The sequence below is a fragment of the Thermobia domestica genome, chromosome 11, assembly GCF_964235325.1.
Source record: "Thermobia domestica chromosome 11, izTheDome1.hap1.1, whole genome shotgun sequence".
Taxonomy (NCBI): domain Eukaryota; kingdom Metazoa; phylum Arthropoda; class Insecta; order Zygentoma; family Lepismatidae; genus Thermobia; species Thermobia domestica.
Window position 1 is genome coordinate 266,406,793 of NC_137464.1, and position 27,639 is coordinate 266,434,431.

The 27,639-nt window shown below is 36.2% G+C and overlaps 1 protein-coding gene across 1 annotated transcript in view; it reads left to right on the top strand.

Moving 5' to 3' along the window:
* LOC145663811 (uncharacterized) overlaps positions 1–23,304 on the top strand; it is an 82,546-nt gene extending 59,242 nt beyond the window's left edge. Inside the window, exons 2-3 of the mRNA XM_081729903.1 lie at positions 13,008–13,400; positions 19,961–23,304. Coding sequence (XP_081586029.1) covers positions 13,172–13,400; positions 19,961–20,331 — 600 coding nt within the window. The 5' untranslated portion in view covers positions 13,008–13,171 and the 3' untranslated portion in view covers positions 20,332–23,304. The remainder of the gene's footprint in view (positions 1–13,007; positions 13,401–19,960) is intronic.
* Positions 23,305–27,639: the final 4,335 nt, after the last annotated feature.

Consider the following 27,639-nt stretch of genomic DNA (forward strand, 5'->3'; position numbering starts at 1 on the left):
TCCAAAATTAAAGGGTGGTCCAAGGTACCCCTCCCAAATTTTTCAAGGGGTGCATTAATATATCCATGTCTTATGAAAGGTAATGAACCCCTGTATACGCCCATATAACGATATAAGATAATAACACCTCATCAAAGGTGATAAATTAGGTCAAAAGACCAAACACGTGGTTGTACTAAAATTTGGCAATTGTGTACCCATGAAAGGGAAGGAGGTTGACCACCCAAATTTATAGTGATACATACTAGGGTTCTATACTATTATACCAAATGTTTAAATTGGGCAATTTCCAAAATTTAAGGGGTGGGCCAAGGTACCCCTCCAAAAATTTTCAATGGGTGCATTAATATACCCATGTCTTAAGAAAGGTAATGGACCCCTGTATACGCCCATATAACTATATAGGGTAATAACACCTCATCCAAGGGGATAAATTAGGTCAAAAACCTCCGAAATATGAAATTTTGGCAATTTTTTACCCATGAAAGGGAACGACATAGACACCCAATACTGATAGAGGTACATACTATGGTCCTACGCTACCATACCAAATTTTTAGATTTGGCAATTTCCAAAATTTAAGAGGGGTGGTCCTATGTACCCCTGCCAAAATTTAGGGGAGTGGGCCAAGGTACCCCTGCCAAAATCTAGAGGGGGTGGTCATAGGTACCCCTAGGTCATTGACTCCGAGCCAAGGTCATTGACCTTTCACCCCGGTCATGAAAGAGAGTGAGGATGAGTCATTCGGACATAACGGGACCACTACTACTCACTTAAACTTTAGGGAGAACTAGAGTGAATGGAATACCTTCAGGAAAGTGGGGGCCCGGGGGCTCTTTCCCGGTTTGGTACAATGCGTTCTAATCATTTTTGAGTTAAAAAAGCAAGCAAAAAGTTTAAAATTTTTGGGTTTTACTTTAACCTTTGATATCGTTTTTTTTTTTAAAAAAAAAACTGATATTGAAAACGCCACACAGACACTTTACAGTTTGTTTGTTTATTGAAACAGTAAAATTCAACCTTATTTTACAAATTTAGTTAAAACTTAAGAAATGATATTACGTAAGTGTATGCCAAAAACAAAATAATAATAATAATAATAATAATAATAATAATAATAATAATAATAATAATAATAATAATAATAATGTGAAGTGAATATACAGAAACAATTAAGTTTTGAAAACAGATTTTAGGACTACAAGTCTACAACTAATGTCAATGAGGCTCAACAGTGTAGCTATAGTTAAAAAATTAGTTGATTTTTGTTTTAGGTAAACTAAAGTCGCTTTGCTGCTCGCTATGTAAACAAAAACAAAAAAAATGAAATCTTTAAGTTTAACGTCCCACGGTTATGCCAGTTAGGCTAAAGGAGACGATGATAATGAGAAATGAGTGAAATGGTGGAATTAAGAAAGTGGGAGGAAACGGGTGAACCCCGAGAAAACCCACGAGCACGGTGTTTGTCCACCACAAAGTCCACACGGCGCGAGATGGGATCGAACCAGGGACCCCAAGCACCGGAGGTGAACGCTCTACCACTGAGCCAGTAAACAAGAACAGTTTGTTAGTTTACAGTTTACTTCACCTTCAGCTTCATAGGGCCAAAAACTGACTGCCTTTTTTCACAGTTGAATACAAACTTTCGTGCTATTTGTTTTCATGGGGGCGCGGTGGCTTAGTGGTAGAGCGTTCACCTCCGGTGCTTGGGGTCCCTGGTTCGATCCCAGCTCGCGCCGTATGGACTTTGTGGTGGACAAACACCGTACTCGTGGGTTTTCTCGGGGTTCTCCCGTTTCCTCCCACTTTCTTCATTCCACCATTTCACTCATTTCTCATCATCACCGTCTCGTTTACCCTAACCGGCAAAAACGTGGGACGTAAAACTTAAAGATTTCAATTTCATTACTTGTTTTCATACTCACTTCGTTTAATATTGTTTTGTGAACGTAGCAAACTGCGTCTTTTGGGTCATAATTGACCTAATATACTTGAAATAATAAAGGGGAGAGACGAAAACCATTTTACAAATACTGGGGGAACATGTCCCAGACATATCCGGTGAAATTGACGCTTGTGATATTAATATTGATCCCCACAGAACAAAATTGCTTATATATATTGTGTTTAATATCAAATAACACAAATATTTTGTTCCACCTGTTTATTCAGAATCTGTACCATTATTTATTTCGAGTTGCATTAAATTATTCGAATCTAATAATCTAGTTATCTTTCTTGTATTACAATCTAAATATTAAATCTTCTTACTTCATATTGGTCAACTACACTGTAATCTTGTTTATCACATCCATCTCTCTGTTTTTATCTTTTTTACCCACTCATTACTACGTCACAGTATGTATTACATTTGAAAGCACTTTGTGCCACTCCCATTGAAATACTTCCTCTAACTTCTCGATTGTTTCCTCACATTTTGTACTTTTCACAACCCATACTTTTATCCATTTCGACCACACATCTGTTAACAATAATAAAGTAAAACCAAAAATTGAAAAATGATCCAAATGTACCCTTTCCCAGGGTTGTTTTGATTCTGGCCAAGAAATATACTTTGTTCTAGCAGGTGCATTTGTCACTGCATAACAGTAATTACACCTCCGAACAAACTCATGTATCTCATTAATTAAGTCAGGCCACCACACTTGCATTTTTGCCATACTTATCATTTTTTCACTACCTAAGTGATTTGCATGTAATCTTCTTAAATATACATGCCGTAATTTCATCGGCACAATTACGTTTCCCTGAAAGAACAATAAGTTCCCTTGTACCTCCAATTCATATCTATGCTTAAAAAAAACCTTATGTTCTTTGGAGTCCAAATTAGCAGGCATTTTCTTCGGCCAACCTTGTTTTGTCCAATTTAAAACTGTCTTCATCCAATTATCTTGTTGCATTTCTACGGCTATTTCATCTTCCGTTAACAGAAATGTCTGTAATTGACTTATGTAATTGGTCGATATCTCTTCATCTTGCGTGGAGTTGGCCAATGGAAATCGCGACAGAAAATCTGCCACTTTAACATCTTTATGATATACAATGTCAAAACTGTAATTGTTTAACAACAAATACCATCTTAAAAGACGTGGCATAATAGTGGATGGCGGTGTTTTCACCCCAAATATCCAGCGTACTGGCTGAGAGTCCGTAAGAATTTTAAATGGTCTTCCATAAATGTATTTGTGAAATTTTTTTACAGCAAATACTACTGCCAAAGCCTCTCTTTCAAATTGGGAGTAATTTCGTTCGGCATTTGACAGCGTTGCAGACGCACATTCAACCGTTTGGAACTGATTATTACTCCGGTTCAACAGTACAGCTCCTACACCTGTGGGCGAAGCGTCAGTCATAATGAACACCTCCTCATTTTCCTTAAAAGGATGTAAAACTTGTGCTGACGCAATACTCCTTTGAATTAACTCAAATTCATTTTGATGTTCTTGTTCCCATTTCCATCTCACACCTTTATGCAGTAAATTCAACAGATTAGGAATTTTCATAGACAAACCGGGAATATGCCGATGGTAGAAATTAACCATTCCTAAAAACGATTGTAACTCCTGAACCCTAGTTGGCGGCTGAATATTTAAAATAGGTTCTAATTTTGATTTAGCCGGTGAAATGTTGTCTCCATCCAAATCATATCCTAAATACGTTATTTTTGGACTAAAAAAAACACTCTTGTCTTCACGCACCTTCACATTGAATTCCTTAAATTTTTCTAACACTTTTACTGTCCTGTCATAACACTCCTCCACAGTTTGACCCCAAATTAGAATATCATCCAAATACGTTGCAATACCGTCACATTCTTGTAGTATCTGGTCCATAAAACGTTGAAATATTTGAGGTGAACAATTTAAACCAAAAGGTAATCTAGATTGTCGAAAAAGTCCCCAAGGAGTATTTATAACCAAATATTTAGTCGATTTCTCGTCCACCTCTAATTGTAAATACGCATTGCTGAGATCCAAAACCACGAAATACCTTGCTCCCACCACCTTATTTAAGATATCCTTAATTTTAGGGATAGGATAAGCACACTTTTCCGTATAACGATTAACTGTCTGCTTGAAGTCAAAACATAGACGTATATCCCCATTCTTTTTCCGAACTACCACCATAGGCGTCGCCCAATCCGAAAACTCCACTTTCTGCAAAATGTTTAACTTACATAACTTGTCTAACTTTTCTTTAACTGCACCCATTAGAGCATTCGGTATTTCATAGGCTTTCCTGAATATTGGTATGGAATCTTCTCTTATGGGTATCGTGACTTTATATCCTTGCACTGGGTTATCAATACATTCAGAAAATACTAATTTAAAATCCTGTAAAATTTTCTGATGAAGATATTCTGGGTCATTTCTTGTTTCCAACACAGGTGCTAACATATTTTGGTTCAAAAAATTACCAACAGATTGCTGCCTCCATATCGGCGTTAAAACATCTAACCAATCGCGGCCCATTATGGGTATTGGCATATCATGTTGAAGAATGACTAACGGCAGATTAAAGTTTTGATTCTGAAAGGTAACCACGATCTCAATATAACCCATAGTAGCAATGGATGTTGTATCTGCATTTCTTAATGTATATTGAAATTTCATTACCGGTTTTAATTGAAACCATTGCTGTTTTTGCTTCCTACTAATAGCAGAAACAATAGCACCTGTATCAAGAATAAATTTAATATCGTGATTTTCACATCGTAACGAAATCGTAACGGGTTTCGATAAAATCATTGTGCTAATTAATAATTTGCTTGTTGGATTTATTTTATCCTACCGACTGCGCCAAATGTTTAATATCAAATAACACAAATATTTTGTTCCACCTGTTTATTCAGAATCTGTACCATTATTTATTTCGAGTTGCATTAAATTATTCGAATCTAATAATCTAGTTATCTTTCTTGTATTACAATCTAAATATTAAATCTTCTTACTTCATATTGGTCAACTACACTGTAATCTTGTTTATCACATCCATCTCTCTGTTTTTATCTTTTTTACCCACTCATTACTACGTCACAGTATGTATTACATTTGAAAGCACTTTGTGCCACTCCCATATATCCAACATATTGTAGAATGTTTTTCATATGAGTTCACTGATGCCAACCTTAAACCTCATAAAATTCTATCTCGAAAGCCAGAAATTCCAATTTTACTCTTAAATTTTCCATGCGCTATAATAATTACAAAATTTTCAAAATTTATAAAATATAAAAATTGAAACTATTTTATCTTTTTCTCTACTTTTTATTCCTTTTTTTATATATTGTTATTGTTATTGCTTTCATCGCCTATTTATTCTTTTATCCTTTCTTTGTTATTCATTAGCAGCGATTTTTTTTCGTATTTTCGTTTTAGCGTTTTATTGTTGCAGTCCATGTTGGAGCAACCGTGTTTATCGTGACGGGGACATATAGCCTTGCTGCTGAAGTCTCCATCCCCCTTTTCATTATACATTCATTCATGTATGTCACTTTCTTCAATATTTCACAGAATTATTCGTATATTTCGATGTTCTAAACTTCTAGTAAGTATTCTCATTAATGAAAAGAGACTATTCAAACTGCTGATGAAAACAAGTACATTTGATTAACACAATTTAATATTTCCATTACGTCTTTTGGTCCATAATCTTCTACTAAATGTAGTGAAATTAGACAAATTTCATTTTCTAGTTATTTCGTGTGGATGTTTTTAGAAATTGGCTGTTTGTCGTTTGGTCATTTACTTTCCTCCGTTAATGATTTTTTTTTTTTTTTTTTTAATTTCAGAGTACAATTTACTTTTCTTTCTGCTTGTCTTTTGAGATTCACAAGTTTCTGCATAACTCACTTTCATACGAACATGCACTTTCCAATAACAAAATTTGACACCATTCATTTAACGTTTATTTAAGCGTCATTAGCCTACATCCTTTTATTGGCGTCGACAATATAAATATATGAAAACTCCCATATATGCTGTCAATTTTGATGATAATTCCGTTTATGCCTACTCGAAAATTACCGTCAAAACCTCTCACGAAATGGGATTTCTTAGGAATGTGTTGTCTGAAACTGCTGCAAAACGATGAGAGCTGTTTTACCAACAATAGATGAGGAAGATCTTTTGAACAGAAATCCAGAAGCTCCATAAATCTGATTCTTGGCATTTAAGTTTTGAAATCTGTTAGTTCTTTAAGATTGCCAGTTTCCCTCTACTAGCCTTCAAATTTCGTTTATAAACAGTTTTCAGATTTAAATGATAGTAAAATTAAGTACACACAATACATTATATAAAAGAAACTCAGCACAATACCTTGGTTCTATTCTTATACGCATATATTATGTACGTAATAGATTAGCATGCGTATATGTAACTTTTTTCTCTTGTGCCATAAGATAAAGTTTATTTTTTCGTTAATTTAATAAAGACCTTGAACTGAGTACCAGGAAAATTGACGCTAATGCAAACTACGTATACCAAAATACCTTCTACATTAAGATAATCTTTTCAGTTTAATTTAGAAATAGTAAGTTGGTATAATTAACTTTTTGAAGAAATGTATAACAAGCATTATTTTAACTTTATTTTTAGTAATGTGAAGTAAAGAAACACGATGGCCATTAAAAAAAAAATTAAAATGTTAGCAGCTAAAGGACATCGTCCTTGAGTTTTTTCTTTGCGACAAACGAAAAACAAAACGCGTGTTACAGGTAGCTAAAATTTGCATAAACAGTGACGGATAGTAATAAATGCTTAAAAATCTGCTTTTGTCACGCTTTGAGCACACGCGAATCGCAGCAAGCATGCACTTTTATCAATAGTGATGACGTCAGTAAAGTATCCAGGCATTAGGAAGTCTGTAAAATGCTAATTTGAATGGCAGGTCTTTAAGATGTTAGAAAACAACATGATACACGCAGTCACCATCAAACTTGAAAACAACAAAAAATGTTGTATCTCTTTAGCATTGGTATCGTGGGATTAAATTGCTCAACTTGCGCCAACCTATCTTCTACGTACATATATTCGATGAAGCAGCACTGCACTGACACTGTCACGATCATTTTGGGTGGAAACAAAAAAACATTACTGAAGCGCATCACACTGGTGTTATCGTCGACGTAAATGGGTGTGGTTAAAGGGCAGTAGCGACGCTAGGCTCGTAATAATAGGAGGACAACAGGGGAGTAAGTAAAATTTTGGGGTGGCGAGGCAGCCACACTTGTTTTGCTTTGAATATTATTATTATCAGTTGTACATATTATTATTTTTATTATTCACCGGTTGTACAGAGAAAAATCGGGGGCAGGGAGGGGCGAGAAAAAAATATTGGGATGGCAGTCGCCCTCCTCGCCCTCTGTAGCGCCGCCACTGTTAAAGGGCATCTCCAGTGACTCCCTATTTTCTTGACCGATGACTATCAGGGTCGATATGGGTATGTAAAGAACCGGTAGGCTCTGTACGTCATGAATACGTTGGTTTCGATGTCACAAAGTGAGGTGTGTTCGAACAGGAGTCGAAAAACTGATCGACGGTCCCGACAGTGTAGTCACTTCTTGGGTCACCGTGCGCTACTGGAGAGGTTTCCTGTGGAAATTTTGGGTCTGCCCTCATCTCCTGACTCTGCTTGTAATTGTATGTCGCATATTACTCATGAAAGCACAGAGATCCAGTAGGATCCTCACAAGAAGCGACGAGAAGCGGCTCAGAAGCACGGATTGCTTACTTGTAGGACGCGTATCTCCGGTGACCGACAGGCCCCTCGGGCATTGTGGGTATGGAGAGAACGTGTGGACACACTAGTTTTCGAATATGTAAACAAATTTGAAGTTGTTCAAGTGCCAGAGCTCAAAACGGCCAGACACTGGTGATCGCTCTACGCTATTTCGACCTATGCATCAGCTGAGCTTGGTTTGGTTCCAGTTGGAATTCATCCTTGGGCTTGGTTGTCCTATGTGCCAGATCCGTAGCTAGTAGTATGTTATGGGGAGGCACAGTTCAATTTGTTCCTTGACACATATAAACACACAAACCAAGCCCAACTGACGCATGGTGCGAAAAAGCCGAGAACGATCAGCAATCTCTGATTGTTTTGGGCCCTGATACTTGAACAACTTCAAATGTGACATTGGAGTTTGCATATTAGGAAACTAGCGTGTCCGCACGTTCTCCCCATACTCACAATGCCCGAGGGGCCTCTCGGTCACCGGAGATACGCGTCCCCACAAGTAAGTAACCCGTGCTTCTGGGCCGGTGCTTGTCACTTCTTGTGAGGATCTTATTGCATAATGGGGCTGGTTTCATGGGTAATATTCGTCATATAATTACGCAGCAGAGTTAGGAGATGAGGACAGACCCAAAGATTTCCACAGGAAGCCTCTCCAGTGGTACACGGTGACTCGAGAAGTGACTATACGGTCGGGACAGTCGATTGGATTTTCGACTCCTGTTCTAACACACTTCACTTTGTGACATCGAATTCAATGTATTCGTGACCTACAGAGCCTACCGATTCTCTACATACCCATATCGATCCTGGTAGTCACCGGTCAAGAAAGTAGGGATTCAACACTGCATTGGGTGGAGATGTCCTTTACATTAAAGTTGCACCATCCAGTTGTGACGTAATTAGTCCACCATCCACCGTAGTTACACGTGGTAATTAATCCATTTTGCACATACAACTTTATTGTTAAAAAAAAGAAGAGTGATTCACTGACGTCACGAAACACAGCTAAGCGAGCGCCAGAAAGCGAAGGGAGTTAGAAGCCCCACAGGGTTCGGTTTATTCTATCTTTGTCCCCATGATAACACCACGTAACAGTACGTCATGCTCGGGTAGTGCAACTTCGATGTAAATCTAACCTCACCTGACGTAAAGAGTTCAGCGTGTGTACTGCTCGTTTACTGCCAGTATTATGCTGTTGATATCCTAACGACTCCCTACTTTTTCCTAGAATACCAACAAATGATTGCACAGTCTTAGTTGGGAAACTTCTAGCTAAAAGATCATTAGATGAGCCGAGTAATCACATATTAGAGAAGCGAGCCACAAAAACTGATTACATTCGTTTGGTAAACGTTAGAGTTCAGTAGCACATGTTTGTTTCTGCGAAAATGAACCTTATGATTCGATAATTCATAGAGTGAGTGGGAGCAAGGAGTGGGAACATAAAGGGGAATAACTTCGATAAATTTCAGAGGTGCTAGGGCTCGTGAAAAAAAAAAATCAAGTTTTCTTCAACGAATTGTGATTTTCTCAAGTTTGAAATTCCCGGTAACGATAAAAATAATCATATTTTTCTAGGAATTAAATAAAATAAAATTAGATTTTTTTTATTTAAAAAATGTGAATTTAGCAACTCTCTAAAGCCCCTTTGGTGACAAGAATAAAGTTTAGCTTATTTATAAAACAGAAATATAGCGATGTTTGAATTGTCACTTGCTGTAGTTAGAAACGTGAAATTTTGAAGGAAAGAATAGGCCTATGCTTTTTGTCTGAAAGTAAGTTAGGGATAAGGAAGGATTTTTCGAAATATCCATTCTAAGGAGGGGAAAAGGAGTTCAAAATTTTCGCCAAGAATAATATATTTCACGAATCCTTGGCGTTAGAGGAATGAAACTCTTCATATAAACACTTCAGTAAAATTAAGGGAATGCGTATTCTAGCATTTTCGAAACTTCTCCTCCAAAAGAAGAGAAAGAAGGACATTTATAAAAATACTCAAATTTTCTTTCGTTTAATCAGAAAGTTTCAAATGTGAAGATTCGCTTATGTTGAAGATGTGAAACACTGTATATAAAATCTTAAATAAAAATAAGAGAAATTTTGTTACAGTTTTTTTTTTTTGTTGAAAATTTCGGTCTCAAGAGGGGAAAGGGGGCAATTTCTTTAATATTAAAATTCCCCTTTATTTATCACAAGATATAGAAATTTGGGGTTCGCTTAAGTTGGAGATCTGAAAGTCACTGAAAATCAGGAGATATAGACTTTTAATTAAAAACTAGCAGAATATCCGTTCTTCGCACAGGGAGAATACATTTCATTTTGGACATTAAGGGCTGAATTTGGAACAGCATCGGAAGTATCACTGTTCGTCTCAGCGACCCCCAAACCCATGGATTCAACACTAATATCGGTCATTTTCGATTATTTTTTATAAATATGTCTCCCTCCCTAAGTTGCACCGTTAAAGTGAAATGATAAAAACTCTCCCAGGTCTGAATCTCATCAATGTTGAAAGTTTGATTGAGATCGGTCGTGTGGTTCAAGAGATTAAGAATCACAAACATAGTCGCTTTCATTTTTATTTGTATAGATAAAGAAACACATATTTGGGCGTTTTCGAAAATTCTGCTTATTAGAGGTATATATATATATATAAAAAAGTTCCAGAGGTTATTTAACTAACTTCGGGGGACGAAGCCCTTCCAGAAATATGTAACAAATATCAACTGCGAGTTTTCTGAAGGTTGTATTAAATATCCCGTGTAAAGGTAAACTATTTGATGACCGGGAAGAGGACGTAGCTTGAATATCTTTGAGACAAGATGCTAAGAAGCAGAAGTGACTGCGTCTCCAATGAACGCTGGAGGAGACTCTTATCAGCTGATTCAGCATCCCAGGCGATTAAAGTAGTTCCGAAGCTATTCATGGAGCTGGGTGCTGGGAGGAACTCAACGGAGAACAAACTAGCTTCCTACAGCATTTCTTTCCCCTCTCCTCTCCCAATTTTTGAAATAGAAACTTTATAACGAATAATACTGCGGTGGACTCACAAAGAAAGTGCACAATCTCATTAACTAATTTCACATTTCTCTACACACATAATGCACATACGACGCCGATGTATGGCAAGAAGGTATCACCGAATAATATTTGGACAAAAGACAATTAGAATATCTGATTTAAAAGAAACAGTCTTAGCACGTGTTATTGGAGCTCTCATTATTTTATGCATGTTTTCCAATTATCATTTCTTCATTATCCTAATTAACGAATTAGACATAATATATCAAGAAATAAGCCAATGATTAAATCGATTTTTTGCACAAATTATCGAGCAGACTTAATATAGCCGTCTTCATTGGTCTTGCGGATAGCAGCTATGTCTTTGGTACATGAAGCCCTAGGTTCATTCCCGGTGGGAAAGCATCGAACACATACAGCGGGACAGAACTTTCTTTGAACAGTTTGTCTCATTTTACATAGTATCGCTGCTGATCAAGGATGGAGATACAAAACAATCAAAAGATTTAATATATTACTCAAGCTCACTGCTAGCCATCTTTCTAATTTCCAATTATTTATTGTTATCGTATTAATGTTCATTTATCCTTATTCTTGTTATTATTCTTCTTATTATTATTGGTGGTGGTACTTCTAAACTTCATTATTTTTCTCTTCCCTTAATCTAAATATTTGATGCATCTCCAAGAAAATGCACCAAGAAAATGAAATTTAAGGGAATATTACGGTATTGGTAAGGTTTGTTGATATTTCCCTTGCAAGGAAAGAAAACAGGCGGGAAGAAGAAACAGTCGGTATTGTAATTGGTAAAATTAGGGATGCGCACAAGATAAGATTTGTGGTTGTCTCGTCTCGAAAATGTGCTGTAAAAGTGATGTCTCGACTCGAAAAATGTATATTTCTCTATTGGAAGAGCCGTGTCTCGACTCGAATTTTGTCAGGAAAATCCTGTCTCGACTCGTCTCGTGCGGATCCCTAGGTAAAATAAGATGGTCATACCTCGAAATCCCTTAAGGTTAGAGATATAAATATTTGTGTTTAGGATTTTACTATTAAATAATTACAGACGTGTTTCAACGTTTTTAAAAATGTTCCTTTTAGAAGGCGAGAAAAAGACGGGAAGAAATAAGGGTGGGAGTTGTAACAACATGGTTATATGAAGAAATTCCTTAAGAGTAGAGACATGTTAATTAAATCCATGTTTCAGCCCTTTTTGATGTTTTCCTTAGAAGGGAAGCAAGAAGGTGGGATGAAAAAAGCTAAGGGATCGCAATTGTTATCATAAAACGGCCATATCTCAAAATCCCTTGAGATTTGAGGTATGTTAGTGATATGAGAAGTGAGATGTTCTAGGCGGAGCAAGTGCAGGGGTCTGAGGGGCCAAGACAATATGTAAAAGAAATCCTGAGAGAATGACGGAATGACTGATCAACGCCCAGGCCAAACCACTTAAGCTAAAAGTTCAAATTTGAATTTTTGACATAAGATACCACTAAGGAAGGATTTTTTGAAACTTTGACAAAGAAGGGGAGAAATAGGGGTGACAATTATTATTTTAAAATGTTCATGTGTCTGAATCTCTGAAGGTTGGACATGAAATCTGGTATATGAACTTCTTATTTAAAATAATTAGACAAGAGTTTCAGCGTTTTCTGATACTTGACCTATACCTATACCGAGCGAAGTAGCATAAGTGGTAGAGCGTTGACTTCGCATTTGGGAGGTGGTGGGTTCGATTCCCGCTGCCGACCATCCTGACTGGGGTTTTCCAGGGTTTTCCTCAGTCCTACCAGGCAAATGCCGGGATGGTACCTACTAAACAGGCCCTGGCCGATACCTTCCCAAATCCTTTCCATTGTTGTTGTTGTTGTTAGATATCCAGTATAAAATGGCCTCTGAGCTGTAGCTGATGATTGTTAAATAAATAAATAAATAAAATAAAATAAAAAAGAAAAGGGGGTGAGGAATACAATTATTATAATAGGATGTATCATACATATCGCAGATTCTCTTATTCACTTTTAGTAGTATCATATCGTATGGAGTATGAAACTCGTATTTTGAGGTGGGATCCCCACTCGAGGGGCAGTTGCTCCCTTCTCAACCATAAGTTACGGCACTACTTGGACGGTCATCCATACGCTACACTGTAAACGACCCTTCTAACTTCATAGAACAACAATTTTGTTTATTTTGTGTATTATTCTAATAGTCCATTGTTCTATTTTCAGGCAAAATCTCTCAGCGTCTGAGAAATGTATGAAACTAGACAAAGGTACCATTGAGAAGACGCCCAATGACGAAGCAGTTGTCTGTATGTAAGAGTAAAGGTTTGTAGGAAACATTAAAGCTGGAGACGAAACCTCAATGCCCCGGAGGGGGCACTGGCACCGCGATGCAGGGTTTCCTCATCTACAAAGAACAAATCCGGAAAATCCGAGAAGAAAAGCGACGAGGTACCCGAACGGAAGAGGATAAACTTCCGCATGACAACTGGCGATTGGTGGCAAGACGTCGACGTCTCTTGGCGGATCGACGGATACTCACTTGCATTGTTCTCAGTGGAATCCTTCTGGCTGGCATAGGAATTGGCCTGACGCTAGTTGGCTTCCTCAAACTCACAGGTAAGCATTACGCCTCTATTATTACTCACCTAAATGTAATAAAAACCAACTAAAAGCGTTGTAGTTCTTCAGATGTAAGAATCATTACAAGCTGGTAAAAATTGAAACGAAAACAAGAAGGAAATTTTACATTCCATGATTATACCCTTTAGGCTAAAGGAAACGGAGTGTGAAAAAACTGATGAAACAAGGATGTAGAAGGAAATGGGAGAACCACGAGAAAACCCACGAACAAGATGTTATCTACCTCCAGTTCACATGTTCTGAGATTGAACCAGGAGGCTCTGGCCGAATTTTTTAATTTGAGACAACCGTAAAGTTACAGGAGGTTAAAAATTTGATTATATTTCGATAAAAGAATACTGTCATATCTAAGTATTTAGATGGTTTCCAATAGACAAACAAATCATTTTGCCGTTTACAGCAACTTGATATCTGTAACCGTACGAGATATGATAAAGATTTGTAAAATTTGCAACACTGCTTAAAATGGCGTATTTGTGGAAAATGATTATAACGATTATTGTTTTGCTTAACACTACAGCAATAACTTTTGATAGTGAGCTGCTTCGTTATTAAGCGGTTAGTGAACCCGCCTTTGGCGTGGGAAACCCGGGTTAGATTTCCGACGGGAGCTCATCTGGTTCGAATTCCACATTAATCAGTAGGTCCCGTCTCATATGGTCTCGCTGGTGAAAGGGACGCTAAGCTCAAAATCAACTCAACTCAACTTTTGATAGTTGTAATTATAAGTTCTCGCAATTACATGATTTTAAGCAGTGCTGAAAAATTTTACCAATGTTCATTATAGCTCTCGTACGGTTTGAGATATCAAATTGCTATAAACAGCAGAATTATTTGTTCATCTATTAGAAACCATCCAAAAATAAGTCCTTTCAAAAAGTCAAATTTTGAACCCCTGTAACTTTCTTGCCACTTATTCGAAATACGTCATAGGCTCGTGGTATCCAACATTAAGGTACTTTGAACAAGCTTTGGCACATTCCTCTAGCAGGGCCGTATTTAGATATTGTGAGCCCCTGTGTTCTAAATAATTTGCCGCCCTCCCCCGAAAACGACCAATATTAGAGTTGAATTCATAGTTTTTTGGGGTCGCTGAGATGAATAGTGACAGTTTTAATCCAATTCAACTTCAAGGTCGTACTCCACTCCTCAAAGAGTCGGCGGGATTTTAAAAGTAATCGAAAACATCAGATATTAGTGTTAAATTAATAGTTTTCGAGGTCGTTTGGTTTAATTGTATCAGTTAACATGTTCAAGTTCTTCCTCACCTTTTGGGGTGGAGGTGGGAAAGGATGACTTTTTAAAAATAATCAAATAAGCTAACTAGTGTAATTAGAGCGAATTAAACATACAAACATATTTTCTCGTGCTTGCGTGGGACTCTATGGGTTGCTAGTTTTAAATATTACTATTGTGAATCTTAAAAAAAAAAAAAAAAAAAAAAAATCCAAAATTTTACCGCCCCGTAAATTCTGCTGCTCTGTGCTAAAGCACAGAATAGCACTTACATAAATACGGGCCTGCCCTCTAGTTGTGCTGTTAGTGTGGTAAAGGTTCCCAAAAATTGGATGTTTGTGAAACTATAACGTCCTGAAATTGCAACAGTAAAAAGTAAATAGGCCTATGGCATTGTAAATTTTCGTTTAATATCTAACTTAAGCAGATTTGAAATATAATCATCTGATGTAATGCCGTTTGAATAAAAATAACTGTGGGTTAGGTTGACAACACTGTTCATCTGTTGGTATTGGGGCTTATGCCAAACGATTTTCCCCTATTGGCATATCCTTCGTGCAAAATTTCAGTATTTTTTATATATTGGTTCACAAGTTACATAGTGGTGGCAATTAATACATTAAAATGTTTATATCTCGGAATTTCGGAAAATTACAAACATGAAAATTGATATATGAACTTCTCATTTAAAATAATAAGACATGCGTTTCAGAGTTCCTTATTATTTGACCTAGAAGGAAAGAAAAGCGGTTGAGAACAAAAGTAGATGGCGATTACAGCCTTTCTATATAAAAAAAGTCCTCAAGACAGACTGATCAACCACTCAGGCTGAACCACTTAAGCTAGAAAAAATTTGGAAAGTACATAACATTTGTGACGTAAGGTACCACTAAGGAAGAATTTTTCGGAATTCAAGAAACGAAGTGGAAGAAAACAGGGCCGAAACTATTACATAAATATGTCCATATCACGGAATCTTTGAAGAGTAGAAACATGCAATTTGTTGTATGGACTTCTTATTTAGATAAAATAATTAGACCTGTGTTTCATTTTTTGTTTAATGTTTGACTTAGAAGTCGGAATCTCTTAGATGGAAATAAAAAAACATATGTCCACAGCGAAGTGTTATTTCCTAGAGATAGATATTGAGTTGATTTTGAGTTTAATGTTCCTTTCAGGAGCGAGGCTATATGAGACGGGACCTACTGATTAACATGTAATTCGAACCACATGAGCTTCCGCCGGGAATAAGAGATAGATGTTAATCAGGAATTCGAAGCAAAGGAATCTCTAAAAGGATTGAAAGGGCAGGATTATCTGCTTAAGAAGATGAAGGGATCTGTATTTCAATGTGCGGCATCTATAGAGGAAATGAATTATATCAGGAATGGAATGAACTCATTGGAAAGAGCAAAAACAAGAGAGAACAGACAATTAACTAAAGTGAATAATGTTCTGTTTTCTTTAATCGGTCACAATAATAGTTTTGTAAACTTGATTTTCAAAACATGCTAAATCCGTTTGGTAGAATTTTTCAGAAAGGGCAAAAAACGATATCTTTTTACATTGAAACACTATCGCAATGATTCAAGAAACCACTTATAGACTCTAGAAAGAAGATTATGCTGGCAAAATTTTAAACCTGTCAAAGATCTAGAAGTTAGGGTAATGAAACGGTTTAGCTGGTTCATATCATGTTTGGACAACAAACTTGGCGTTTAGCATTTTCTGAGAGGATTTGTTATATTTAGACACTACAGAGGCGAAGTATTAAACTATGACTTCACAGACTTCACAAACAAAATTACAAAATGTAAGGAATGCATACAAAAACAAAGAAAAGTGTTGTTTAATGTGGTTAGGATTTTTTTTTTTTTTTTTTGGCAACAAGGTTATTTGACTTCTTCATATTAACATACACATCATTTAAATCAGAGTTATTAAGAAAATTTCCTTTACATGAGCACTCCATAACAATATTGTTAAAACAGGTTTTGTAATATAAGTTCTTTCAGGTGTTTAATAAACATCATTCTCCGCACTTCTATGCGTTAACTTCTTCAATATAGAAATCAACATTGCCATCTGCGTTCGGATTACAAAATTTAAGACAGTCCTTGTAGTAGTCAATTGTATTATATGCAAGAACCATTTCTTGTAACAAATTCTTTACATCCTGAACTTTGTCTTCATTCGCATGTGTGGCGTGTCTCACTGGTTTCAAATCAAGAGATGATATCATATATTTCTGTTTCAAAATTTTATATTGAGTACTTGCGATGGAATACAAGATTTTGAAGCTAATTACATTCTGTGATGGATCATCCAACGACAATACTTTTGCATTTGTGATGTTGAAGTCGTGTTACTCTTCAGAAATTTACGTGCACCATCTTTCCATTGTTGTACCATTACGGTTTTCCCAACAAAATGAAGAGTACCTATTTCTGATAAAACTTTATCGTATTCTGCAGGCTGCACTATTGTTTAAATTTTTCTTAAGCGTTTTTGAACTTGCCCGAATGCCTTATCAGCGGGTATATAAGAATGACCCCGCATCGGAAAGTACCATTCAAACTGTAACTTTTTCATCTGACAGAAGCGCATCAACAACATTATGTAGTTCTTGTTTTGACCTGTGCACGAATCGGAGAAGAATCGGAGACCGGTAATTCCTTGCAAAGTAATTGGAGTGAGCACTCTGTTAAGAAAATGTGAGAAACATGATACAATTTCATTGTAGCCACGTCTATATTCGATTTCCAGCCATCTAAAAGAAAAAAACGAACATTTTCTTTCTTAAACGAGCCATCCTTATCATGCAAAACCACTCCGAAGATGTCGTACAATAGCTGTCGTGAGTAATAAGCATGTCCTATTAACGTCTTCGGTTTGCATTGAGTCGAAGTTTACGGTAATTGTATTATTTGGCCTACGATTCAATTCTTGAAAACGCTTTGATCTAACTCTATACACCATATACCTAACTACACGTTTCTTTTTGTCATCCTCACTAGCATGCATTTTATGCCATGAAATTGGATATAGCATATTTAGGAAATAAATTCTCTTCGTATTTAGCATGTTTTGGCACCAAAGTCATATTTCAAACAGAATTTAGCATAGAAAATAGTATGTTTTGACAAAAAATAATTACAAAATTTAACGTAAAAGGTTCCATAGTATACTCTTCCATATTCAATTCCAAAGCGGACATTTTTGAATTTAGCATGCTTTGGAAATACACTCCTCAATCGTCTGACAACATTTACATGATTAACAGTTCTACCATCTTCAGTTCTTATGTGTGAAGTCATAAGAATAACAGATAACGAAAACAGATGGCAGAAATGATATTCATGCAAGTGTTGTCAGACAATACATAGGTTACAAAACTATTATTGTAATCAATTACAGAAAACATAGAACGTTATTCGTTACTTGGTATAAACGCCAAATATACAGGATAAAGCTTTACTCATAGCCAACAATAAAATTTGATGCAAATTCTCAATGCAAGTTACTAGTTAGGGCTACTTCTGATATGCTCAGAAGCCGATGCCCATGCTGTTGAATTAACACACAAGTAACACGCTAAAGTAGTAGTCATTTTGTATTAATTCAACGCCTCATTTTTTGCTGTGTAAGCTTCAATCGGAAACTGACAGGATTTTCCGCTCCAAAACCGGTAACGCCAACGCTACGCTATCCATTTAGCTACGAAGAAGCATTCATGTCATCTTTGAAACTCATTTTTGTTTCATTCCTCCTTTCCCTTCCTGACAAAATAACTAGCATGTTTGTGATTCAAGGTTTGTTCTGTGGTGGGTACTTTCTTTCGTCTGGGGGAGGTACTTATTTGTATTCTATTTTAAGCAGTAGTCCCAATTGATATTATTGTGTATCACAATGTGTAATCAAACCAAATATTTAATTGTATTTTTAAATGTGTATGAAGTGAAGGCAGTTTGAATATTCTTTAGGATTCATAATCCAATAGAAAATTTAGAGTGTCTTGACTTCTACAATGCAAATGACCGGCTATGACTTCTAGAATAGGAAGACAATGCATAATCACTTACTTTTAGTAATGATGATGAGCAGAACCTCTGATGGACAGAACGACGGAGTAACAAAACTAATAATGAATAATCTGACTCGCAGAGTTTCGATGTTAAAATAGAACTTCCAATACCCGGAAAAGAATCCGGTAGTATTTATATGATTTTTCCGTCATGTCAACATTCTTGCACATTCTTTCTGAGTCTTTCTAGTTCTAGAAGTCATAGCCGGTCATTTGCATTGTAGAAGTCAAGGCACTCTAAATTTTCCATTGGATTATGAAACCTAAAGAATATTCAAACTACCTCCACTTCATACATTGACTATTTTATACACCTTTTCCAATTCAATTAAATATTTTGTTTGATTACACATTGTGGTACACAATAATATAGACCTGGTCTGAAAAGAAATTAAACCCAATCAATCAATCAACTTTGTTGTATTATAATTCTGATATACAGGATTTGACCAGAAAGTAGTAAGACTGATTTTTTTAAAATCGCAATATTGACACATGGACCTAATAGTTTACAAAATATGCCCCTTCTCCATCAACACGGCATTTTCAACGACTCTGCCAATCACTGAAGGCTCACTGGAACGCAGAATCTGAATGATCTTCAGCTCCTTCGTTACGGCCTCATGAATGGCCTGAACCGAGCCGTGGTGCCATCCTTTCATGACCCTTTCAGTCGGGGAAAGGGGAAGAAGCTTGCAAGAGCGACATCTGGGCTATAGGGTGGCTTGAAAAGCTGTGTGATGCCATGTTTGGTTAGGAAGTCCATGACAGCAAAGGCTCGGCGTATTGTTGTGATGAAGCTTCCTTCCATGATCCAATGGTTACTGGACGGACGGGTGACTCGTTTTCTGGGTCTTTCAAGTACTTCCACGTAGAATGCAGCATCCACAGTCTGACCAGGCAAAACTTCACTGCGTAACGCTAACGCTGCTCTAACAAATGATCCATTGTGGAGATAACAAGGCACCGTGAAAGAGGTTCACCTTAAACGCGATCTACACTCCGTGAAGGCTTGGAAACGACTGGCGACTAGAGTGCTGGTAGCTATGACCTCTCACCACCCAACCAGTGCAGTAACATTCCCTCCTTCACCACGTTTTGGCAGGAAAAAATCAGTCTTACTACTCCCCGAACAAACCCTGTATCCTTAAAAATGTTTTTGAGTTCCAGTTAATATTGTATAACCACCACTTTGAATTCTTGTATTATCTTTCAGGATACAATCCTCTGAAGCTGATAGGCCCTGTGGTGATCGGCTGTGGAGTGATCGTGTTATTGTTGTCAATAGAAGTGTGTCTACGACGGAAGAGGATTTTACGCCAAGTGCACGATGAGGAGGAAGACTCCAACAAACACTACATCGACCCTAAGCTCATCCCTTACGGCTTTGGACATTACAAGGAGGGTGAGCCCGTGGTGGACCCTTGGAGTGGAGAAGTGTTGCAAAGGATTACGTTAACTTCCGAGGAGGAGGAGAAGAAACCTCCCCAAGTGAAAGTGATTCCCCCAACGCCAGGGTCTTCCTCCATCGATGGACACCAACCGTGTGAAGTTATTTTAGCTCCACATAAACTCAGAACTAGATAACTCTCAGCAAGTTCACGCTATATTTTCTGCTGATGAAGACAAATCTGAATTAACAGTGTTGGCGCAAGTATCGTGAATATGACATCATAAACTTATTACTCTAACCAAAAGTTTCAAATGATGTTTATTTTTATGATATTTACATACTTCAACGGAAACTAAAAGACTATGAATTTTTAACATAATCTGATGCGAACTGTGAATTTTATTGCAATTTCTAATTTCACACCATATTCGCCTATATTGTCTACGTAAGCGAAAAAAATATACGAACATTTCCAAACTACAGCACACATGATAGTTGATTGCTATTTGAGAGACCATAGTCAGCGTCGTGGGGAAGTTGACAAGCTAATTGAATAAAAGTAAAAGACTCCAGTCAAAGAAACCAGTGAGAACGTCGATATGCTAACACAACCCGAATGTTTAAAATCGTCGGTTGGTTGTCCTAAGACCTTTAATCCTAGCAGCACAGACAGTTGGCCCAACGGTGGAAAACAATAGGCTGGTCAATTACCACCGAAACCCTTACGAAAGAAGTAAAATCGCGGAGGATTGTGTGAGATCAAAATTGTTGGATAAATGAAGGTAAACTGCTGATTGGTTAACAGATACTTTTAGCTACGTTTGACCAACGTCTTTTCAACTTCGGGCCGCAGTGGTTCAGTGGTAGAGCGTTCACCTCTCGTGCATGGGGTTCTTGGTTCGATCCCAACCCGCGCCAAGTAAGCTTTGTGGTGAAAAACACCGTGTGCGTGGGTTTTCTGAGAGCTCTCCCGTTTTCTCCCACTTTCATTCCACCATTTCATTCATTTCTCATCATCACCTTTGGCCTATTCGGCATAATCGTGGGATGTAAAATTTAAAGATTTCATTTCGTTTTTGTCACTTCAACTTTGTTTTTTTGCCAAATCCCAACAATACCGATAACCATTAGCTTACAAAGTTGCTGTGCTGCTAGAGAGGATACATGCTCACAGATAGCATTTACTAATTAAAATTAGAAGTACTGTAATTATTAAGTAAATAACACCAAAATGTTTGTCATCTCGTATGGACTAAGACAGTGTTCTGAAGCAACGAATGAACAGTGTCCGTGTGTGTTGTATCTTATATTCAGAAACAAAATGGGTTTTAACGAGGCTGTGACAAACAGTTGAAACGTGAATCCATTAAGATCTCAGAAATCATGACAAGGTTATGGTATCTAAACGATAATTATTCAACTTTGTACAACATGATCCAGTGTAGAAAATGTTCCGTTACTGCTCATTCTTTTGCCTTAAAAATCTACATGTAAAATAGTGTACATCACTGAATGACTTATATGCATCTTCAACTTACTCACCTGCTGGGTAAACATTGTTGATACCTACATTTGAAAAGAAAAAATCTTATTGTCAGTCGGTAGCAACAATTTTTGTCTGGTCCAAGAAAATGGTCGTCATTGGGAATATGGTGGGCAGGATCTTATTATTAGATCTGGAAGTGACAGCAAGCATGTAAAATCTGATTGTTGAATAATATTTTTGTTTCATAGACGAGACAGAAATTTTGTTACTGACCACTTAATAAGCAATATTGCAAGCAATAATGTAAGAGATATTAGTTACCGTATTTGACTATATCAAAGACACACTTCATTTTTTTATTCAATTCTGAGGGAAAAAAATTTCATTGAATATTATTAACTTTTTTTAAAAGTACAAAAGTGATATTTTACCAACGAATATATGGAAAATTAACAATACTCAATGAACGTAGTGCAGCACACGCGCCTGGGAATGTCTATAGCGCATGTGTGTCCAGAGAAAAAGTATATATACGTACTATGAAATGTAAACCAAGTGATTGCATCGAAACATTCCGTAAGGCCTGCTATACACTATGAGATAAATCCTAACAAATATCTTACGATTTATCTTAGAACAAATGTTACGATATATCTCAAGGATGTTATAAGTAGAGGATCTGCCCATATGTATCTTCATCCTATTAAATTGATGAAGCCAAAAAACAACCGAGCATCGGCACGTCTGATTGGCTACTCTCGTTTCTGCCATCGTCTGATTGGCTACTTTCGTTTTCGCCATGATTGTTGGCTCAAAACATTGTGATCCTATTGGGCGGAGAGGGCAGAGTAGGGGTGGCGAAACTGTAACGTATGGCTTCAAGATTTTGTTGTAATGGGCAGATCCTCTATTTTATAAGATCCTTGATATATCTCGTAGGAAATGCTACCCTTTTGTGCCATACACGTGAAGATTTTTCCTGTTTCACAATCTCCAAAGAGGTGCCAGGTCGGCCAACGCATACTCGGCCAACAACGTTTTCCAGTGTCTTCTGGCCTGCATGTCTGTTGTAATAGAACGTTGATTTTGTATTACATTAAAAAAATGTATGCTCCTAGTATGCACAAATAAGTGCGCGAATAGCATCTGTGCTGGTAGGGAGAAAACAAATTTGTTTTCATTTTCTCTCACCTGATGTCGCTTAAATTGAAATCTTACGAATTTTCTTTCCGAAATACAGCGTACTCTAGACAAGAAAAATCTCATAGAATCGTTCAGAACATAGGAAATAACATGCGATCTGATGCCACACACATTGAGATTTTAACTCTAGGAAAAATCGTGAGATATTTCTTAGGATTTATCTTTAGTGTATAGTACGGTTACCATATTTTAAAATTAGAAAAGCGAGGAATTCTAAATATTAATGTGAACTTGTGTATTACAAACACTGACCTGAGATTCTTTGGACCATTTTCTTAGTGATTTCTTTATTAAGTGACACTTCCAATGTACTTTTCTAACGAAACTAAAGTGAAGCAAATTTAGTTTTTGCCTTTAATGTTTTATTAAGTTCAAAAAATGTGAATCTCGTCTTGTAAAGTAAGTATTAAGTATGTATTACAATGAGGCATCTGTAATTGTAACTACATCTGTAAGAAAGGCAAGGAAGATATTTTTTTTTTTTTTTAAAAAAGGAAAGCGATATATGGCAGATATTGTTTATATGGTTTTCTCTCTAAGAAACACAATAATTTTTCAATTTTTATCATAAGAAAGGCAAAACATATTCAGGAGTCTTGCTCCATCTCTCATAAAATTTCAAGTTATTTTTAAAGATTGCTACTTGAAATCGTACTAACATACAAAATTACCACGGTTTCACAATACATGAAATAAAGTATAAGTCTAAACATTTTAAAAGAAAAAATATTAATAATGAATCTAATCTAAACAAAATGCTAAGGATACAGTAATTCAATTTGCAATTATTTCTGAACATATAGAGTAAGTAAACACCAAGGATGTTATAAATAGAGGATCTGCCCATATGTATCTTCATCCTATTAAATCGATGAAGCCAAAAAAACAACCGAGCATCGGCACGTCTGATTGGCTACTCTAGTTTCTGCCATCGTCTGATTGGCTACTTTCGTTTCCGCCATGATTGTTGGCTCAAAACATTGCGATCCTATTCGGCGGAGTGGGCAGAGTAGGGGTGGCGAAACTGTGACGTATGGCTTCAAGATTTTGTTGTAAGGGCAGATCCTCTATTTTATAACATCCTTGGTAAACAGATAGATCACAGTCTGAGCCTGAGCGCGAGTCTAAATTTAACTCAATCGCGATTGAGACTGACACAGAGATGTTGCGGTTTATGTTGAATATAACAACACTTGATCAACAAAGTCGTCTTAGATTTTTTTCCAATCCAAAAAACTTTTTTTTTTGTGATTAAGACATGATTAAGCGGGGAACGAATATAGACCCTGAAAATCGAGTGGTACCCGCTAAAATCGGGAAATATGGCAACCCTAGTGTATAGCAGGCGTTACTGAACTTATCGTAGCTGGAATGATGTTGCACTCGTAAGGAAACAAGAAAGAAGTCGGAGTTCGAGAGATCCTATGGCGTCAGGGCTGAGCGGGATTTCTCGAGCTCCAGTTTTGTACTTTTTTGCTTTGTTTGTTTAATACAAGTGTTGTTATTTGGTTTATTTTAATTGGTTTCAATTTTTATACTGTATGGATATTCATAGTGTCGTTCTTTTTCGTATCAACATTGAATTTTTCTCTATGATAATTTCGGTTAACTCGGGCGAATTCGAGTTTACACGCGCGCTATCTTTGGTTATGACTTCTATCGTGACCACATTTTTTTAGTGCAAACAATTTCAATATTTGATACAATTAAACCATCTCCTAACATTTTTCAGTGCAATAGTCGATTTAGCTACTAAAGCTGCGATATTTATATTATAGCCACACCTGTGGTTCGAGAATTTTTAAGGAGAAGTCAAAGAATATATAATCGACAAAACTTTTTGAAATTGAAACACTGAAAATCTGTGTATCGAAGAATGACATGCATTTTATTCTTCGACTTATTCTCAAAGGTGAAAAAGTGCATCTTATGTGCTAGCAAATACGGGACATATTTATCGTGAGATACCATGAAAGGAATTTCTCATGGTTCTACCTCGATAATGCATGACTAATATTCAGTTTAGTTTCTTATTATGAAAATGATATACAGTTTAAGAACCAATCACAGCATAGAGGAGTGGATGACCAAGCCTTCCTGAATGTTCTTCCTCAGAATATCTTCAGAATGCCAGTTTGATATTTGTTGCTTGTTGATAAAGATTCCAATATTACAGTAGTGTTTTTAAGAGAAGGTGGGCATAAGATAAATTAACGAATAGTTTTGAAATGAAGTGATCCAATTAGAAACACTCGCAAGATTTTTTCCGAGTGGAAGGGGGGATCAAAAGACGTACTCATACACATGATGTTGCAAATACACATACCTTGGATGTAGGTAATAGTTCTATGTAAAACAATTGTCACAATTTTTTTTTTCGGTTAAAAGGGAATGGAAAGCTGTTTCTTATAGAATTTTTCCCGCTGATTTCAAATTTGTTTACTGTATTTTTCTATCAGCTTCAGTTTTCGTATTTAAGAACGTCAAATCGTCTCTGAATATGCCCCACAAAGTCTATAAGACATTTTTTAAAAAATTATAATTCTACTTACTTTGGTGCAAGCTGATTAGGAACCTGAGGCCAACCAAAATTCCCAGTCTCGCATCTACTAAACGTGGGAACATATATTACCAAAATTATACTTTAAAGATTTATATTAAAATAACATTCCTTTTTATTGCTGCGGGGCAGGGTGGCTCAGTGGTAGAGCGTTCAGCTTTGGTGCATGTGGTCCTTGGTTCGATCCTAGCTCGCGCCAAGTGAACTTGGCGGTGGACAAACACCGTGTGCGTGGGTTTTCTTAGGGTTCTCCCGTTTCCTCCCACTTTCTTCATTTATCTATTTCTCATCATCACCGTCTCCTTTAGTCTACCCGCTATAACTGTGGTGCGTTTCATTTAATTTTCCTTTTTACTGTTATATATCTAATAAGAACCATTATCTTTATCAACTGAAAGACTACATTACACACAAGTTCAATTTTAAGCAGAGAATGAGTTAAGAACTATTAATTTCTTATCTTTTAATGAAGCGTCGAGATTTTTAGAGACGAAATCTATTAGGTCCAAACAGTGCTCAACTTCTTGTCTGAAGCCTTGTACTCCCAACATTCAACCACGTGTTATACACTCAAAGGTAAAAGAGGAAGTTCTAAACATCTATTTGACTAGATTTCTTATCTATGACTTTACATAATACTATTACTACAAGATTCTAATAGCTTAAATGGTTTCTACTCATCCATTCATCCTTTATCTTAGTTAAACTTAGAGGAATTCTCAAAAAAAATCTATTTATATCTTGCTCACCTCTGTTTTTTGTTATAAAGAAAACATATGACCTAAAATATATAATGTACAGTACAAAAATTGTAATTACGTTGAAATTTTATGTAAATATTGTACTTAAAAATTGTTCATACTTTTGTAAATATTATGCACAAATAAATATAATTTATTCGATGTTCTTTTGGTTCCTATATACTAAAATCCTACTGTCATTATTCTCAATTTCTTATAATTTATGACATATATATTTAAAAAAAACCTAAAAATGTAAAATCAAATAAAAAGATGAATTATGTTTGATATGCATACAAACGCATATTTTTTTCACGCGCTACCCTAGTCGTTTTAAAGTTGGTCACAAGTAGTGTTGTAAACAGAAAAAAAACGGTTCGTATTTTTTCAGAAATGTACGTTTTTTTTAGAAAAAAACTGCCTCTCGTTTTTTTCTAAATTTCGTTTTTTTTTTTCAAATAGTCATTTGTAATGCATCTTACGTCTATTTAAGTATGAAATATTTTTATGTAGATGTAATCACCGTAAAATGCAACATAAATTAAACGCTAGATACTGATACGCTACAAATATTTTACAATTTACATGAATACCATACCTATTAACAATTCGGGTCTCAGCAGTTTTCATCAATATCAACTAGGAAATAAAAGTAGAAATGAAATTTTGTTTTCTCGTGAAAGCAGGTTTTTAGTAATTACGAAAATAATGTCACGAACAGTATAAAATCCAAATAACTTGTCTAAAGGTAAAAACTAATACTAATTTGCCTAATAGTATTTTTCTAAATATCATAGACTATATAAATAATTTGTCGACTAGATATATATGATATGCAGAGCCGGCTCTACCGTATATGCAACACGCGCATTTGCATGGAGCGGCAAGTTTGGAGGGTCCGGCAAAATTTTTCATAAGTGTAATATTTAAATTAAATATTTCTTGTTGGAAACAGACTTCATGATTATGGTAGTTACATTTAATAAGCTGACCTATTTGAATACTACAATCATAAATTATGTTTAGGTTGCATTAGTTTAATGTCACATGGACAATGCTAAAGCAAATGGTCGAATAAATCCGAGCACAAATTGCTTGACTGTTGTCAAATGCAAGAATTCAATTCTCGAATAGTAGCGAATATCTGTTCCATTTAGTAAGTTATCACAGTTTTGATATGACAACTAGTCTTGTTTTTGTCAGAAACAAGTTCCTTATCATTGAAGATAGAAACAAGTTTTTTTAAAAAAAAAAATGTTAACAGATGTAGAAGAAAAATCAAGAAATAAAGATAAAAGAGCTAGTTGCACTGGAATTGAAGCACGATATTGAATTCTATAAAAAGGATTACCATCTTTTCTCTGCAGGTGTGTTTGCTTTATCTTTCACTAAAATAATATATTAATATTTAAAGAAAAAAACAGACACAACGGGATTGCATTTTTAGTATTTAAGCCTTTCTGAGTGCTACTGCACTTGCCCTTCCCTTCGTTGTTCATGATGGAGTAACATA